The following is a 17,914-nucleotide window of genomic DNA, read 5'->3' as shown; positions in this document are numbered from 1 at the left end:
TTGAATTTGACATAGATTGACTTTGGAATCAGATATGACTTAGAAAGGCATATACCTATATAAATGCAAAAACCAAGCCGTGAGGTTAAAGGAACCGACTGCGCTGTTTAGAGACAGGTCTGTGTTGAGTTACAGATCTGGGGAAGACTACAAACAAAAATTCAGCTGCACTGAAGGTTACCAAGAGTACACTGGCCTCCAGAATTCTTAAATGGAAGATGTTTGGAACAACCAGGACTGTTCCTACAGCTTGCCGCCCAGCCAAAATGAGCAATGGGGGCTTTGGTAAGAGATGTGACCAAGAATAGGATAAGTGTCTTCCCCTTCACAAAACAAAGTGAAAATGGTGTCAAAAATCTGTTATTTAAATATTTCTGCGGGTAAGCAGGATGCTACCAAACCAACCTGCCATTACCCATTCTGGCACCACTGAATAGACAGACTGCTGTGTCACAGGGCAATATAATCAGTCCCCTTTTACAACGTGAATTACATAACTTTCACGCCTCACCCATCTCTAATTCATGCTTGCCGATACTGGAACATAAGTGTCTTCACTTTATTTGTTTGTGTTTAATGGTACTGACCTGTGTAATTCCTTAAAATTCCTTTACTGAAAATTCTAGCTACCCAAAACAAGCACAATTTATGTATGTGGTGTACTGTTCTTACACAGTAAGTCACTACATAGCTGCTATGCACCAGCACTGGAGAACAGAATAGACAAAAACAGAATACACATTCACCATGTTGTGCGTGAAATAAATAAATTTTAAAAATTCAAAATTAAATTCTTAAAATACATTGATTTTTTTACCTCTTTAATAACACAGATTTTTCATGAGAATTAAGAAAACTACTTTTTATGCTGATGCATGTGAAGAATTTGAAAGAGCATACAGACCTGCAAACAGTCTAGCGAGGTGCTGACAATCCGAGGGCATTTAGACTGGCATGCCAACTCAAATGGTAAAAAGTACTTGTCGGCTTCAATGAACGTGGCTTTCGATTTCACAGGAGGAAGGGTACTGGAACTGGCTTTTGCTTCTCCTTGGGGAGGACTAGGCAAAAAAAAAAACACCACCAAAGTAATTAAAATGATGCATCTATGTAATGTGGGTACGAGAATATCTTCATTTTCCAATTCCATTTATATTATTAAGTCTCTAAGACACATAACACCAGTCTCTAAGACACATAATTTTTTTTATTGCTATATAGTATTTTATTTATTTATTTTGTTGTTGTTTTACAATTAAAAACAAAACCACACACACACAAATCCCAAAGAATAGAATAAAAAGGAGGAAACATTCATGGCAAAAGAAGGAAGGTAAATAAAGGTAATTGCCCCGCTCGTTGTATTTAGACCTGTAAATAAACAAGTGGTACGTATGATCAAGTCAAGATGGCAACGATGTAAGAAGAAAAACGGCTAAAGATGGCTTCTCTAGTGGCTAGCCAAGGAGTTCATATATTTAATAGAAACTCTCCAACAAGCTGCATTAACATTTTCATAGTCACGATATACCGGACTCCACTCACGGTTGTTGTTGCAGCAGACTATTTTGTTTGGTATTGAAGATGACCGATCACTCACATACCTGACTGAAGACTTCTCAATTGTTTGATTTAATTCTGATTTAAAAGCATTTTTTTGTAATCTGAAACCAAACAGTTACCCAAGTCCTATCTCAAACCCTAGAGGATACGTAAATGAACGAGGGATTTAGTAGCACTGCATGGCCACTTAACTATGGCAACGACTCCACCTCTCCATCTATTTGCCCCCACCTCTTTTTGTAATCAGACACGCTCACAGACAGTCACACACTCACTGACAGACTCACAAGCTCCCTTATTTGAAACACTCACTGACAGACAAACACACACACACTAACCGACATACACAAACATGCTCCCTGACAGCACAAACACACACTAAAAGACACTCACATTTACACATTATTGCACACACACTCACAAATTAGTTTCATTTATTGCGGATTTATTTTTTGAGGCCCATCCAGCCTACTCTCCAGTCTTCTCTTTGGAGGTCTCCCTTCCTGCTCCTCATTGCTCCATCACGAGCGCAGTTTAGTGATGCCGGGCCGGAACAGTGTCATATTCCGGAGCCCGGCATCACCACAAACTGTGCTCCCTCGCCACTGCCAGCTTCCTGCTTCCTCTCCCCTGTGGCCTGATAAATTACAGCAGAACAGGCATCTGCAGTGTGGGGAAAGCAGGTGCCTACTATGCCTTTACTGAGTAAGCACCACTCCAGGGGTGCCTTTAGGTGGTCACCTCCTGTGACACTATCTGCTCGCTCCTTGTCGCACCCCCAACTCCTGGCGCCTGGGCACTGTGCACCCCATGCACCCGCCCAGGATTGTCCTTACCTGTAGGGACTGACCATACTTACCAGAAAAACTACATTAACATTTACAAAGCGGGCAATGTAAACTTAAGTAAGTAAATATCTTTTTTCAAAAATAAATAATATTTTTTTTTACAATGCAGGTTGTGGGAGTCACAGCCAGGGGAGGTATGGATAGATTGCATAGACAAAAGCATAAAATTAAACAGTGAGACTGCATGGGCATAATCTGTACACCAAAACTGATTAATTAATCTAAAAGAGTTTGGGTGCCTATAGTGCCCCTTTATGATGGGTCAAAATTCCTTTTTAAACGTATGTACAAATGTAATCAAATGCTATATTGCTACTACGATCTGGAAACAAATGCTACATTATTACTAAACCTTTCACATTAAACGCTAAGTTATTACTAAAGCTTTCATACTAAATGCTACATTATTATTAATCCTTTCAAACTAAATGCTACTTTATTTTTCTAAACCTTTCACTTGAGGAAAATCAGATAATCTTTTTTAAAAGCAATTTTTGTCTGATTTTAATGTTATGCAAAATGTTTTCCCTGTAATTTACTAAATCATAGTCTGCTTAAGTTTCCAGAGGGAGCCCTTCAGCACAGTTTGAAGAGTCCTCTCATGCCATTAACTTAAAATTACATAATCGCCTATAGCACAGGACTATAAAAGCTTCAGAAAATGTCTGCTCAAAATTAAGCCTAATAGAATAAGCAAAAAAAAAAATCTATCTAGTTATAATTTTCTCCACAGAATAAGGCTAAGTAGACATTACTAGAAAAGAGATATCTAGTAATCCAGTGACAATCACATTTTTACGCTCTATTTACAAAACGTTATACTAAGGGCAGACCCTTTGAGAAGTACAGTATATCCAGCTAATCTAGCAGCAGTAATTCTGGAGCCCTGCCCCTAAATAAGCAACATTCAAAAATAGAATGTATGAAGTCTTTATTGGCAATCAACGTTCACAGAATCTTCATTGCTAAATGATTGGGAAACACACAGTCCTTGGATTTCCTCTGTGGCTGTTTGTTGCCTTATAACCACCCACTCAACTAATGTAATAGTCTTGAGGACAGACAGTCTACCTAATGAGACTGGTGGCCAGGCATACTATAAATTATGTATGGTGTTTACGCATAAGCTATCACGCATGGCTCACAGCAATGTCCATATAGTAAGGCTGCAGCCTAGTTAGTGCATATAACACCTGGTTAGTCTAATGATTATTTTGCCTTTTCTTAGATTCATTGAACGGACATGGTGTAACTTGTGGCTATTAGGCAGCAATGGTGTGAGACACGTTTGACTGCTTGTGAGTATGTGCCACATACAGGTTCACAACTGGAGGCTGACCACACTGACACTTTTCCTATCTCATCAACTGTCTGCAGCACAACCTAAGTTTATATATGTTAGGAACTGTGAATGACCAGCTCACTTTCTAGTGATTAATTCACTTCATCTAAACATTATGATGGCCAAAAAATGAGCAAATTTGGAACTCAAAATATATATCTTTAGCACAGCTGGGTGGCAACACACTTATTTGTCCATAAGGACACTTGGATACTTAATACTGAGTCCGCACATTTTGTAAACCTTAACGATGAAGATAGGAAAACCTTTATTGATGTTTATTTTACTGGGGTCCGGAGATCCCTTGGAGATCTCTAACGGGATGCCTAGAGACACTTGAACAGAAGACCAACTGCTACTTTTATCCAGATTTTGTGCCATAGTTCATGCTCCCATTTGATGTCTCAAGACAAAATGATGTACTCCAGTCCACAGATGGCTGCTGTTATAGCCCGACTACGTACATTTTATTTATGCAATGATTCTCTGGTCTGTACCTATGTTCATTGTTACATATATCTCTACCTTTATGAAGATTTCTTAGAAGGGATGGGATGGCACAAGGCAAAGTAAAAAGTAATTTTTCACAACTCTTATTGTGTGGGTGCATGCTAGAAGTTGTATGATTTTGCTATTTAATCTTTACACCATGGTGAGGTATACATACAAATATGGCTAAAACCATGCTCTCAAATTGAGGTTGTATAAATAAATAAATAACACAAAGCATTTACAATTTTGTGCTACATATTGTCTACTCTACCTTACTGAACAGTTTAAACTACATTAACTATAAAGTAACATTAACTCATATTTGGCCTGACAGGTACAGGTGCAAGTTCAGGTGTTAAACATGTCCTTTAAGTGTGTGTGTGTATCCAGAGATCAGAGAGACACATTACTTAGTAATACATCAAAGTGACTGGTTAAATATTTGCTAACACTTCTTAACTTTGACTAGATTATGGCTGAAAGCTTAGCTTTACAGTCTAACTTTTTACACTATGATTAGTAGGCAAATATAGTGAAACATTCATTTTAAAGAAAACGGTCATAAAGTGGCATGTGATTACTAAATCTAAAAATGACTAAATCCTTTTCAATTCTGCTACCTTGGCTTAGATTTTACAATGTGATGGTCAATTCACCACAACACACAGCGTATATTCAACATATATCAGAAGTCATATTTTCTCGAGACTTGGCTGTCAGAGTACTCGTTTTGGTTGTCTTATTTGCCAAGCAATTAGAGAGCAAGCTCTGCAATATCGTTGAAAATCATATAGAAGAGTTTTCCCCCGCTATCAACGCTCATTCTGTGGCCAGCTCTCTGTGAGTGAAGCGGCCGTGTTTTAATATATTTGGACAGGTTTTTTTTGTGATTTATTTTTAAAATTCTTTATTTTAGCTCCACTCACAAGCATGAGTGGGCTTGTGCAAAAAGAGTGAAATATACAGCGAAAGCATAAAATGGTATGAACATATACATTGTGAGACATTTGTAACGTCCTATGCAATGGGTTTTTTTAATAGGTAAACTAGGGGGGACATCCGTGACAAGCCCCTATAACCGACCTTTTGTTGGGCCACTGTTGGGTTTTTCTAGCGGGGACCAAGTAGGGCCTGTTATTGCTGCGGAAGTATAGGATGGGTCGTAGAGGGATCATCTGTTTGGGTCTGGTGAAATACCTAGTCGGAATCGCTATACAAAGGTGGCGGTTGTCTGGCTGAGGTACAGCGCGACTAAGTGGGGAGGCTAGGGGCAACCGACCCTGGAGTTGAGTCTTGTGACAACCCCTAATTCTGCTTGGCTGATGCAAGGTTGCTTGTGGGTAGTGAGATGGTGGGGATGTGAGGGGTAAGGGTGTCTATTGGCGGTTTGGAGATTAGTAATGAGCTTAAATTATAGTAAAGGGAAACGTCCAACAGAAAGAAAAGTCAACTTCGAACCGTATTGAGTATCAGTCCTGGGTAGGATAAGGATTTGGTTCAGGTGTCAGTCCTTTCATCTCAGGTGGTGACTGTGGCATATGCATTTGATGTTGCTCTCTGTGGCACAAACGGCTGGATTGTTGCCAGGTCCCCGCTGTGTGTACTGGGGTTTGTCCCACCGGTTCCCGGTTGAGGCATGGAGTTTCCGATATTCCCACCTGGCTCAGAAGGGTGTTCACTCCCGGAAGGTCTGACACTGAGTGGGTTGCATTTCCTTGTGTGACTTGCAGTGCTCTTGGGGACCTCCACTTGTATTGTATGTTGTGGCTTCTTAGAAGGGACATGACGGGCTGCAAGTGCCTCCTCAACAGTAAGGTATCTCCTGAGAGGTCAGCATAGAACGAGAGGGGTGCTTTCTCAAAGGCGTAGGGCACTACACAGCGAGCACTGCTTATTTGTCTGCGCTGTTGCAAAATTTCACCAGGAGATCTCACAGGGCCATTTCAGGTGCACTTCGGGGTTTTGGGACTCTGAATATTCCGTTGAGAGTTACCCCTTTGGCTTGTCTTTGGGCCAGCCGTGCTCCTAATAGTCGCCTAATAATGTGCAGGAGCTCCGCCATAGAAACCTCTTCTGGCACCCCTCTGACCTTGAGGTTGTTGCGGCGCCTTGAGTGGTCAAGCATGGCAAACCGCTGGTGCCTGCTGTTTCTTCAAAGTTTGTAATTCTCTCTGGAGGTCTGCAATGGATTGTGTGGTGTGTCACAGTGTTCTTCACTTCCACCAGGTGGCCGGTCAGACCCGTGAGGTCACAGCGCAGCAAGGCCAGGTTTGCTTATAGGGTCTTCATCTCCCTGAGCATAGCTGCTGTCACCGGCTCGTTCGCCCCGGAGTTTGGGGTTGGCCTTGGCCCACATGGATCAGGTCTGGGTCCTCAGGGGAGTCAGTGAAGTTCTCGAGGTCATCAGCAATTTTGTGCCTAAACAAGCCTTGAGCTCATCTCCTATATTCATGCTTTTTGTAGCCCATGGTGAGTAGCGACCTAGTGAGTAAGTTTTCGGAGTATTAATATTGCCCAAATCCTCTGTTTTATCGTTATTTGGTAAGGAGCCCATTGAGTGTGCAACAGTCTTGTTCAGTGGCTGTTTGTGATTATTTTAATCAGTGGCTAGGGTATTATGAATTTGCCTTTATTGGGGACTGAATAATTTTTTTTGTCTTTTAAACAGATTTTAGATTTATCCCCCCTCCCCCCCCCTTAATTGTATTAGGGTGAGGGCAGGTAGGAACTTTGGGCATTTTAGGGGTGTGGCCGGGTGCTATTATTTATTAGGGGTAGGGGGGCATTAGATCCTTACCTTTTTAATACTAATATTAGGGCAACCATCCGTCACCGATGGGTGGGGGCTGGTGGGGACTATGTCTACCACCATTATTTCACAGGCTACATCCCCATGGGGCTGGGCAGAAATGGCTGCCCAGCAGCTAGTTTTTTACATTTAGAAAACATGCCCCACTTGTCGCATGATAGATTGGTACATAGGGAGGTTTAGTACCTCTATTTTTATTTAGATAATTTTTGTTTCTTTAACTTATGTGGCCAGCCACCACATAATTAACCACCCCCCTCTCCTGTCACTTTATCAAACACTGCAGCAGACAGCACTGACCATTACAACAATCTGTACACAAAGTGTGTATAATGTGATAAGATGTCCAACTAAATTAGCCAATGTGATAAAATTAAAATATGTGATATATTCCAGAATACAAACAAAAAATGCAAGACTTAAGGGGCAGGAAACACCCGACCTAGAAGTCAAGGAGGGCTAAAGTGGGTAAAATGGGCATAACGCAAAAGAGACAATTAGAGAAATAGAAAAAAACAGTTATTGAAAGAAAAGATCCCAGGTGAAAAAACTTATTGACTATCAGAAACATGGGAATTACCCACATAAAGAGTTAGCAACTCTAAAATTACAAGGACTTAATATTTATTATACAAATAGCATTAAGCATAAAACGACACATACACGGTGAAACAACAACACAAAAAGTGTGAGTGAAAAAGATAAAAAAAAAAAAAAAAAGGAGAAGCCTACATAGCCTGTCCTATATATACCTAAATAGGATCCACCAAATGTGTGGAAAAAGCAGACACTCCAATGACTTATGGAATCTTTCTCAAGCAGCCCTATCTTGTCTTAACATTAATACCCACCTCCCTTTCCCCTACATTTATACTGAATAGTTTAATACCCTTTGAATACATTGAGGATTTTTTGAACCTGTATCCTGCCTGATCGTTCTCATTGGAATCCCATAGATTGTTGCAACATTGTTCCAATGGCTATATTTATGCATTTATTCAATTTATAACATTGTGACTTCCATAAGTCTTTGGAGTGTGCTTTTTTTCTCACATTTGGTGGATCCTATTTAGATATACCGTATATAGGACAGGTTATGCAGGCTTCTCCTTTTTTATCATATTTCGCTCACAGTTTGTTTTTCACTATTATTTTTGATTCACTGTGTATGTGTCAATTTTTGCCTAATGCTATTTGTATAATAAAAGTTACGTACTTGTGATTTTAGTAATTATACAGAGTTACTAACTCTTTATGTGGGAAATTCCCCTGTTTTAGATAGTCAATACCCCAGGCGGTTTTAATCACCTGGTATCTTTTCTTTCAAAAACAGTTTTTCCTGTTTCTCTTATTCCAGAATACAATAAATATTAAACTTACGTTAGTTTTTCAGTTTCACATTTTATTTCATCTGGAAAAGAAAGAAAAGGAAAATAATTAGAATAATATATATATATATTTCCAGTAAATTTGTTTGCAAAAACTAATATCATATTAATATTTAGCTTCCCAATAGACTGTTACCGATAACATCTTTTATTCAGAAATGCTGTGACAAAACAAGTTTAAACATAATGCTTCCTTGTGGAATTGGACTGACGTTTTGCCCACCTTTTAAAAAGTGAAAAGAAAGTACACTAATCTCTAACAAAGAATATGTACCGACAGATAATCATTACATAAATGGAAAGTGTTTGGTACACTGGCAGATTGGCACTAAATGTCAAATATCTTAAATTGTTTGCAGTTAAGGAATGAGAATACATTAGTGGAAAATATTAGAAAATAAGCTTTGATAGCAGAGATTTATGTCGTCTTTAAGTTGCCTCAACTATGAAAACTATTGCGGAACCCCGGCATTAAAGGCACAAACTAAGCTCCAAAACAATTAAATATAATGTTCTATTAACAGAGCCTATATTAAACACATGGTGCAATAAGGAAGTTCTGGGATGGGTGTAGCACTTAAACAAAATGATTTCCCTTTAAAAAGTCAGGAATTGAGTAGGTGAAGCAGCACATATACACAAACACACACCAACATGATAGTATTCTGGCAAACATCGTTCTGGATTTTACAGATTACACAGGCAAATGACAGAGATATTTATTGATCCTTCACTAAAACATTCTAAGACTATTATTAAATGGAAAGTTGCCATAATTAAATTTAGACTTGGTGCTGCTGATCCATGAAAATGTCTACTATATTTTTATTTATTTCAGCAAAAATTGACTGAAATCATTTTGATGTGGATTTAACATTTATTCTGGATCAACACTTCAGGATACTTGTAAAAGTTGGACAGGATAGACGTGTGTGTTTTTTTTTTATTTTTTATATTTAATTGACTGCTTGACCCCAATCTACTTCCCATAATCAGTAGTTAGGCATGCTTCAATAAACTCCCCAAACTCTCCAGGTTAACACTGAAGGATAACGTTACAGCTCTCTTATTTGTTACATAAATTCAGTGACATTTCCTATCTTTTATGTTGTCCATGATCAAGCCTCCAATTACATCAAGCAAACCACAGTTCAAAACTGAATCACGTCTCATTACAATCATTCACTTTCCTCTCTCTTTCGATCCTACTCTCCAGTTAACCATGACAGTCGTAGCTCTTTATAAACTTCCGATTACACGGGTCATCCTGTACCCTTGTCAAGACTGCACTGCACCCTCCCCCATTCCCCTCAATCAATTTATCTTCCATTCTAACTCTCTCCTAGTATTCATTTTCATTTCATTACTGGGGCCTTTTAGAAAGGGTAACACAAAGCACTAAATCATAACATGTTGGACACTTATTTCCCATGCTTTGTCTCCATATAGACCATAAACAAAATGGATGTTAATTTTCAAATGCCACATTCTTCAGGTTCGTACATAATTGGGGATTTGTATAACAACACAGTGTAATCTAAGTCATGCTTTTGAAAGTAAAACCTTCAAGTTTACTAACCAATTATGTTCATGTTTAATCATCAACGTCAGTATTACGTTGATTTAACTTGGAGATATTTTAAGTGACAAATCGTATATAAGAGCAATAGGTTTCCAATAGCGGACTGTTTTTCGTAGTATAGTCGGATTTTTTTAACCTGTGACTGAGGGAGATGATCACCACTAAAAATCTTCAGTAACCACAGATGGCTACCTCCATTCTGGTCTAGAATGTAGCTTTAGATAAAAGTAAACTACCTCATCTGACTAACCAATCAGCAATCACTATACTTACTTCTTACCTGCAGTCAATCACTTTATAACCAAAGACATACCATGTCAATACAGAAAGCACAGGATTTTTCACTAAAATCTAAGACAAAATTAAAGTCAATGGCAACAATTAAGCTAAAATAGGGCAGCTGACTATAACCGAGTTAAAGAATATTAAAAAATCTGATATTAAAACCTAGCCCGTCTTACACTATACATATAAAGAATATTACCACAACCAAAAGAATATTACAACAACCAGTAATTCACATTCTTTAATATGAACTTATTTTATATAATTCCCATCTTTCCATCAAATAAGCTTTATGAAAATCTAAATGAAGCTCATCTACTTCTGAACCAATTTTCCTTTCCATCATCATATATGCTTCAAATGCCTCTTTAGAATGTAAGCTTGTGTGAGAGCTTACCTTTTGTCTAGGGCAGTGTTTCCCGAACCAGTTTTCAAGGCCCACCAATAGCCCAGGATTTGTAAGTATCTCCATTGGAATAAAAAAGGGAAATACATAAATCCTGGATTGTTGGTTTGGAAACCACTGGTCTACGGCCTTGTAAGCCAACATTTTCTATAGAAGTTTCACTCTGTGCAGACACAGTTTACAGATAGGTAGCAATATTACATGTTTAAACATACCGGAACAAAAGGTAGAACAAGAAACTGCACATCTCAATAGGAAAACATAGTGTAATTAAACTTTTATAGTGCAAGCACGATAAAAGAACCCATTATATTCACGCAACCATTTAAACTGTATTTAAAGGAACACTATAGGGTCCCGCATAGTGTTAAAACCACCATCTAGCCCCCCTTGTCCCTTCTTGCCTCCTTATATTTAAGACATTTTCATGGATCAGCAGCACCAAGTCTAAATTTAATTATGGCAACTTTCCATTTTATAATAGTCTTAGAATGTTTTAGTGGAGGATCAATAAATATCTCTGTCATTTGCCTGTGTAATCTGTAAAATCCAGAACGATGTTTGCCAGAATACTATCATGTTGGTGTGTGTTTGTGTATATGTGCTGCTTCACCTACTCAATTCCTGACTTTTTAAAGGGAAATCATTTTGTTTAAGTGCTACACCCATCCCAGAACTTCCTTATTGCACCATGTGTTTAATATAGGCTCTGTTAATAGAACATTATATTTAAATCTTACTTGTATTCACGTCTTCAACTTCTGGCTCTGCCCCTGCCTGTCTCCGAAACTGCCTGCTGACATCATTAGAAGTGGTGGTCTTGGTGAATCATAATGCTTCCCTATAGGATTGGCTGAGATTGTCAATGAGGCAGATCAGGGGCAGAGCCAGCACAAGTGAAACACAGCCCTGGCCATGTTGAATCAATGCATCTCTATGAGGAAAGTTCAGTGTCTGCATGCAGAGGCTTGGAAACACTAGATGGCAGTGCTGCTTACTCTGCAGTCCTTCCCCAGGAAGCACCTCTAGTAGCCACCTAAGGAGTGGCCAGTAGAGTTATCACTAGGCTGTAACGTAAAAACTGCATTTTACTCTGAAAAGACAGTGTTTACAGCAAAAAGCCTGAAGGGAATGATTATTTTCACCAAGTCAAATGCAATAAGCTGTAGTTGTTCTGGTGACTAATGTCCCTTTAAGCACAAAACTTCGTGGTGAAAATCAAACAATGCCATGTCCTCAGAAGTAATTACGTGGATTTTAAATTTTTTTGTGGTGAAGGATGCATTACGCGTTGCACTCCTAAATCACATACGTAGTTTAATACTGGTTCCGGATTTGTGAAACGTGCCAAAGACAGGTCCAGGCTAATAATTTAATTCCTGCAATTCCGGGGTGAATCCTAATCAGATAGAAGGATTAATGTAAAAAGATTGATGAAATGTAAATACAACTAATTAAGTTTTGGGCAACTAAGCTTATCGATATGGTTTAACTAGAAATACTTCAAAATAGTGCTGAATAAATATTGCTTGCTACAGTGTAAGAAAAACTGGGGAAAATATCAGCTGTAAATGAATATAGCATAATATTGTGTTAAATTCATCAATCTGATACAGCAAACATTTGTCTGTTTTGTACCAATTTTACAAAGCACTTGTTCCAATGCAATGGCATTTACATGGTGCAATATTAAAACAGGTAATAAAATAAATGATTTTATGATATTACTACCCCTCTAAGCCCAATATACATCATTACCTTGGACAGTTATATTGAGAATTAAGTAATAAAACACAGGTATTTAATGAGGTCAACATCAGACTTTAGAGACTAAAATCTCACACAAAATATATATCGCTATAATTATATACCGGTTTATAGCGTCTTTGGAAAATGTACTCCAACTGAGGAGTTTGTAAAACTTCATGAAGAGTTTGAAAAAAAGTTTTAGTTTTCTGGTTATTGATATACCTTGTGTAATCATGAAAATCAAGAGTAATAAAAAAAATCCCCAGAATTATACTAAGAAGTTTTTTTTTTGTTTTATCATTACCAGCTTGTATAGGGGCAATCTCAAAATCTCAACATACAAGCAATTAACCAATTTGGCAACAAAAAGGCCATTACAAGCCCTGATGGCCACAGAAGGCAGAATAGTAAACTGCGCCAAAAGAAGAGATTAATTAACACCAATAAAACAATGAACACAAAGCACATAAATAAGAAGGGATAATGTAAACTGCATTCAAATATACATCAGATTTATACATTTTCATAACAGTTTGTCTATAATAGTGTCCATTAGTAAACTTGGTGATTAAAAAAAGCAAGAAATTGGAATTCATAGAGTAAAATATTTATATCCCATCTGTCTGAAATAAACCTCTTTGTGAGCGAGCTTCATAACCTGAAAAAATGATTTTTTTTTAAGGAAATGTAAAAAGCTCAACTGCATTATTAGTAAAGCTTTTTTTTTTTTTTTTTTTTTTTTAATATATACAGATTTTAAGTAAGATTATTATGTGCAAGGTGACAGGCCTCTAGAGGGCATCATTTTTCCTTGCCGATTAATACTGTGTGCCACTCCTGTGTCAATATTGAAGCAGGGATCCATTATCCAGCATTATTCTTACAACCCTTGTAAATTCGCTTGCAGTGACTGTATATTTCTGACACAAGGGAAAATTAAATATTCCAATCTCAGTTCCATTTGCCATCAAAGGCTTGCCTCCGTTCTAGGATATAAAGCCTATCAGTGCCCAACAGTATTAAACCTGAAAATACACAAAACACGCAGACGTGCAATCATTCTCATCAGTCTTAATGCTACTGAGGAAAATGGCAACTATTCAAATAGTGGTTGACACCAAATGTCATATATTTAATGGATGCAGAGTAAACTATACAACACAGATTCATACTACAGCAAAAACCCACCAAATACTTTCATTAGAACTGAACAAATGGGATGCCTGTAACAAACAGCGGCTCACTCACAGCTGTCCCTATATTCAGCACAGTGTTTCGATCCAGGCCATGCTCCTTATATTGGTTATCACAATCCTGTTTTTGTTGAGGAAACAGTTTTGTATTGACAGCAATTCCAGTAAGGCCTGATGGTATATAAAGCAGGCAGAGTGTACCATGTTTTGCAACAAGGATTATAAATCCATCACAATAAGTTACTGTGCATAGAATAGAGAAAAAGTATACAACTCCTGTTAAAAACAAAAGTCTGCACCGGTTTAATCCTATTATTTATACACAATTCAAACAGGTTTCCTTCCCGATTTAAAGGGACACTATAGGCAACCAGACCACTTCAGCTCATTAAAGTGGTATGAGTGCAGTGTCCCAGCACCTTTAACTCGGCAAAATATAATTATTGACGTTTTTTTTTTTTTTAATATAAATTACAATAATTACCTTTAGGAGTTAACTCCACCTCTAGTGGCTGTCTACCAGACAGCCACTAGAGGGACCTCTGGATCATCAGGCGACTTTTGGTCGTCTGATGCTGGATGTCCTCACGCTATGCATGAGTACTTCCGGTGCCACCGGAATCCCCATAGGAAAGCATTGTATAATGCTTTCCTATGGGAAAATCCGAATAAGAGAGCGCCCACTGGCACATGCGCATTTGGTCTCTTCCGCCAGCTGACGTTGGCAGAGGAGGAGCGAAGGCAGACCCGAGACAGCACCAAGTGACATCGGCGTTGGACCCAAGTAAGTGACTTAAGGGTTTTTTAACCCCTTCTGCATCGCGTTTGTTTTCCTGGCACTATAGTTCCCCTTCAACAAATATTTTTACAAAATCCAAGCCAAAAAGAAAGTGCTAAAAGTAGCATTACATCAAAAATGATTTACTTGATTGGGAATGAACACGCCACCGACTGTGTCCTTGCTGTAACAATAATTGTGATTTTGATATAGGAAATGCCAAATTAAAGACACAGTTAGAATATGTGTGACCAAGTAATACCCAGTGCAATTTTAGAATAAACATTACAAATATAAATGCATATCACAAAACATTCACAACAATTCATCCACAACGTAATGTCCATTTTCCCAGTACTCTGTTTTCGTTCAACAACCAAGAAAATCAGCTATATAAACATATTTTATGCAGAATAGAATGACCCCAATTTGTGTTTTTAAGCCTTCTTTCACAATATGAGATGGAGAAGGTGCTGAAGCAAGGCACAATATTCAAGGTAAACAAGCACTTACAAGTAAGAATCAGTGTACATTAGCAAGCTATATTAATGTCAATGCTGGGTTAATGCACCCTACGCTGCTGTCACATTTTTCACACCCTATTACTGATGAATATCTTAAAAGCTTTGGAAATGTAGACTTGAAAGTCTAACTGGGAGCATCATAATGCCAAAAATGGCAGATTATATGATCAGCTCTTCATCATTGACTGCTGTGGAAAAGAGTCAAAAATGTCAGTCTCACCTACGAACAGTGGGTTCATTATTTTAAATTGATTAAACCATATCAGTCAAATAAATGTGTTATAGTGGCCTTTTGAATACCCTTGCTTATATGTATAGGAACAGACTTTTACAAGAAAAATAAACTGAAGACAGACAAAAATTAATGAGCGATTAACTACAGAAAACAAAAGGGAAAAAAAAGTTGCTGTCGCCCAAAAATTGAAGACATTAAATGTAGAGGAAAAAAAAAGGACAGATACTAGAAACCAAATGTGGCAAAGTAATAACACAAAAGCTACTTTGCTTAGAGACAAGTGGTAGGGAAACAAAACCAATTTCTCCAGGTTTAAAGGAACATTCCATACACCATAACAACTTTATTGGAATGAAGTAGTTAAGGTGCAAAGAGGTTGCGGATGCTCTATTACCTTCATGGGTTAAACTGTTGGCAAATAATTTAACCCCACTGTCTTTAATCCAGTTCCACTTCAAATCTGCCCCTGAACTCCAACACATCAGAAGCTTCCCATTCACAAAATGGAGTACAAAACGTACAAATTACAGAGAGATGCAGTGTCTTAAGGTCCAATACCTCCGCCAGCTTCTATCCTATATTGGTGCCATTATCAGAGGAGTTGAAAACGGAGCTTCGGTGGTGGCTGCTGCATATGCAAGTGTGGAACGGTCATGTCACCTTCAGGCGCTGCCGGGCTTCATTATTGAATAAGAAGCCAACCTTCTGAGCTGGAGGGCATCTTGCACTGGCCACTCCATGGGGGAGTTTGGTCAAGAGCGGAGTTAAGCCTTCACATCAACAGCCTACTGTCAGTCAGGGCCGGCGCATCCTATAGGCGACTTAGACAGTCGCCTTGGGCGCACCGGCCTGGGGGGCGCTAGATTTAGTCGCTCCCTCCTGCCGGTCACTCAATGTAGTGTGGCCGGGCGGCACGAACCACAGTAAAGGTGCTTCTAAGAGGGGAAAAGGATTGCGGTAAAGAGGGGAAAAGGACCACTACGGGGTTTGGGAGAGGGAGGACCACTATGGGGGTGGGCGGAGAGGATGACCACTAATTGACAGGAAGGGAGAGCACTATAAATTTTTTTTACAAAAATAAAGAGCTGCTCCCCTCTCAGTCCCTATCCTATACCGCAAACCCTCTCTTTTACACTACACACATATACAATGCATCCCTACTCACACACAACACCGAAACACACAATGCATCCCTTACACGAGCGCACACACACACTGATTCTCTTACACACACAGAAACAAAATGCATCTCTTACACACACTCAATGCACCCCTTACAGACACACACTGCATTAAATTACATACACAGAAACACACCTTGCATCCCTTACACACACACCCAGAAATATACAATGCATTCCTTACACACAAACACACACTGCATCCCCTATACACACACACTACATCCCTTACACAAATTGGTATCCCGATACACTACATTCCATAAGAACACACATAACACATAACACACAAAACATGGAGCTGCTTCCTGTTCGTTAATTGTTGTGAGCACTGTTACAAACAGTCTCCAGAGAGCCTCTTCTACACCAGACCTGTGGAACCAGATTGCAGCTGAGCCCACCATCATCCGGTGGGAAGTAGGCAATCCCAATCCAATATATTATTAGTGGCTGTAATCTCACATTAAAGGGCCACTATAGTCACCAGAAGCACTACAGCTTAATGTAGTGGTTCTGGTGTCTATAGCCTGTGCCTGGAGGCTTTTTAATGTAAACACACTGCCTTTTCAGATAAAAGACACTTTGTGCAGAACTGGCATTGGCCCATTTGGCAGAGCATTTGTGCGGGCATTGGTGTCACATGGTGGGCAGGACATGTGGGTGGGGGTGCGGCAAATGTCTTGCACTGGCCCTGCCTACTGTTGATAGAGGGATCCTTCGCAGTCCACAGCCTAGCAAGAGGCATTCTTTGGACATACAACATGGTACCTGCTGTGTCCCATTAATAGTTGTGAACCAAAAGGACTAAAACTCTAGTTTGCTGTGTACAGGACCAACTAGATAAAAATGGACACTCCAGACCCGTATAGTATTTTAGCTTGTTGAAAAGCTTTATGTATGAAGAGATGAATGGGATAAGCTCAGGCTCCATTAACTTGAGTGACACCTGATCGGCTGAGCCACTTTGTAGTCTGGAGAAAGCTAACTGAAAATCCTAAAAGCCCAGTGTACAGAGGGAATTTTAATGCAAATGTATTTTTATTTAATGGTTAAAAAAAATAAGGGTCATTCGGGGTTGGTGTGTCCCGCTACAAATGACTGCCCTTCCTTGATTCAAATTTTTCTCCCAGTGATATACTTTACTTTATTCAATTCCTTCCTTTCCTTTTTTTTGATCAGCACAGCACAATTCTTTACAACGGAGGTCGTAACAAAGAACCCATCAAGCTTCGGCTAAGGAAACTGAAAATGAAACCTTTATCTGTACAGTATACCTGACAGAAATCTCCATACATACATTGCTACAAATAAACTAAACAACATTAACATGTAAGGCCTGCGGTAAAATTGTTAGGTGCAAAAGAAGCATTCACACACTCAGAGGGATCTTCCAATACTTCAAAGAAAAAGAATTGCAGGAGGAGGTTAGGCTTTGAAGATGGAAAGGTCAGCACACACAGTTGTCGAGACAGACATAGGAGGAGAGCTTTCTGCTACAACTAGTATAATAGGCATGATGCAGGAGCTTAAAAAAATGTC

General features: G+C 38.9%; 1 protein-coding gene across 1 annotated transcript in view; it reads right to left on the bottom strand.

The window, feature by feature from the left end:
* Positions 1-17,914, bottom strand: part of ARFGEF1 (ADP ribosylation factor guanine nucleotide exchange factor 1) — a 179,990-nt gene that overhangs the window by 79,750 nt on the left and 82,326 nt on the right. The window contains exons 2-3 of the mRNA XM_063451344.1: positions 8,435-8,465; positions 905-1,061 (exon numbers count right to left, since the gene is read on the bottom strand). Coding sequence (XP_063307414.1) covers positions 905-1,061; positions 8,435-8,465 — 188 coding nt within the window. The remainder of the gene's footprint in view (positions 1-904; positions 1,062-8,434; positions 8,466-17,914) is intronic.

Source organism: Pelobates fuscus, chromosome 4 (genome assembly GCF_036172605.1).
Source record: "Pelobates fuscus isolate aPelFus1 chromosome 4, aPelFus1.pri, whole genome shotgun sequence".
NCBI classification, from domain to species: domain Eukaryota; kingdom Metazoa; phylum Chordata; class Amphibia; order Anura; family Pelobatidae; genus Pelobates; species Pelobates fuscus.
Note: the sequence above shows the minus strand (reverse complement) of the source record. Positions and strands in the feature narration are given on the sequence as shown.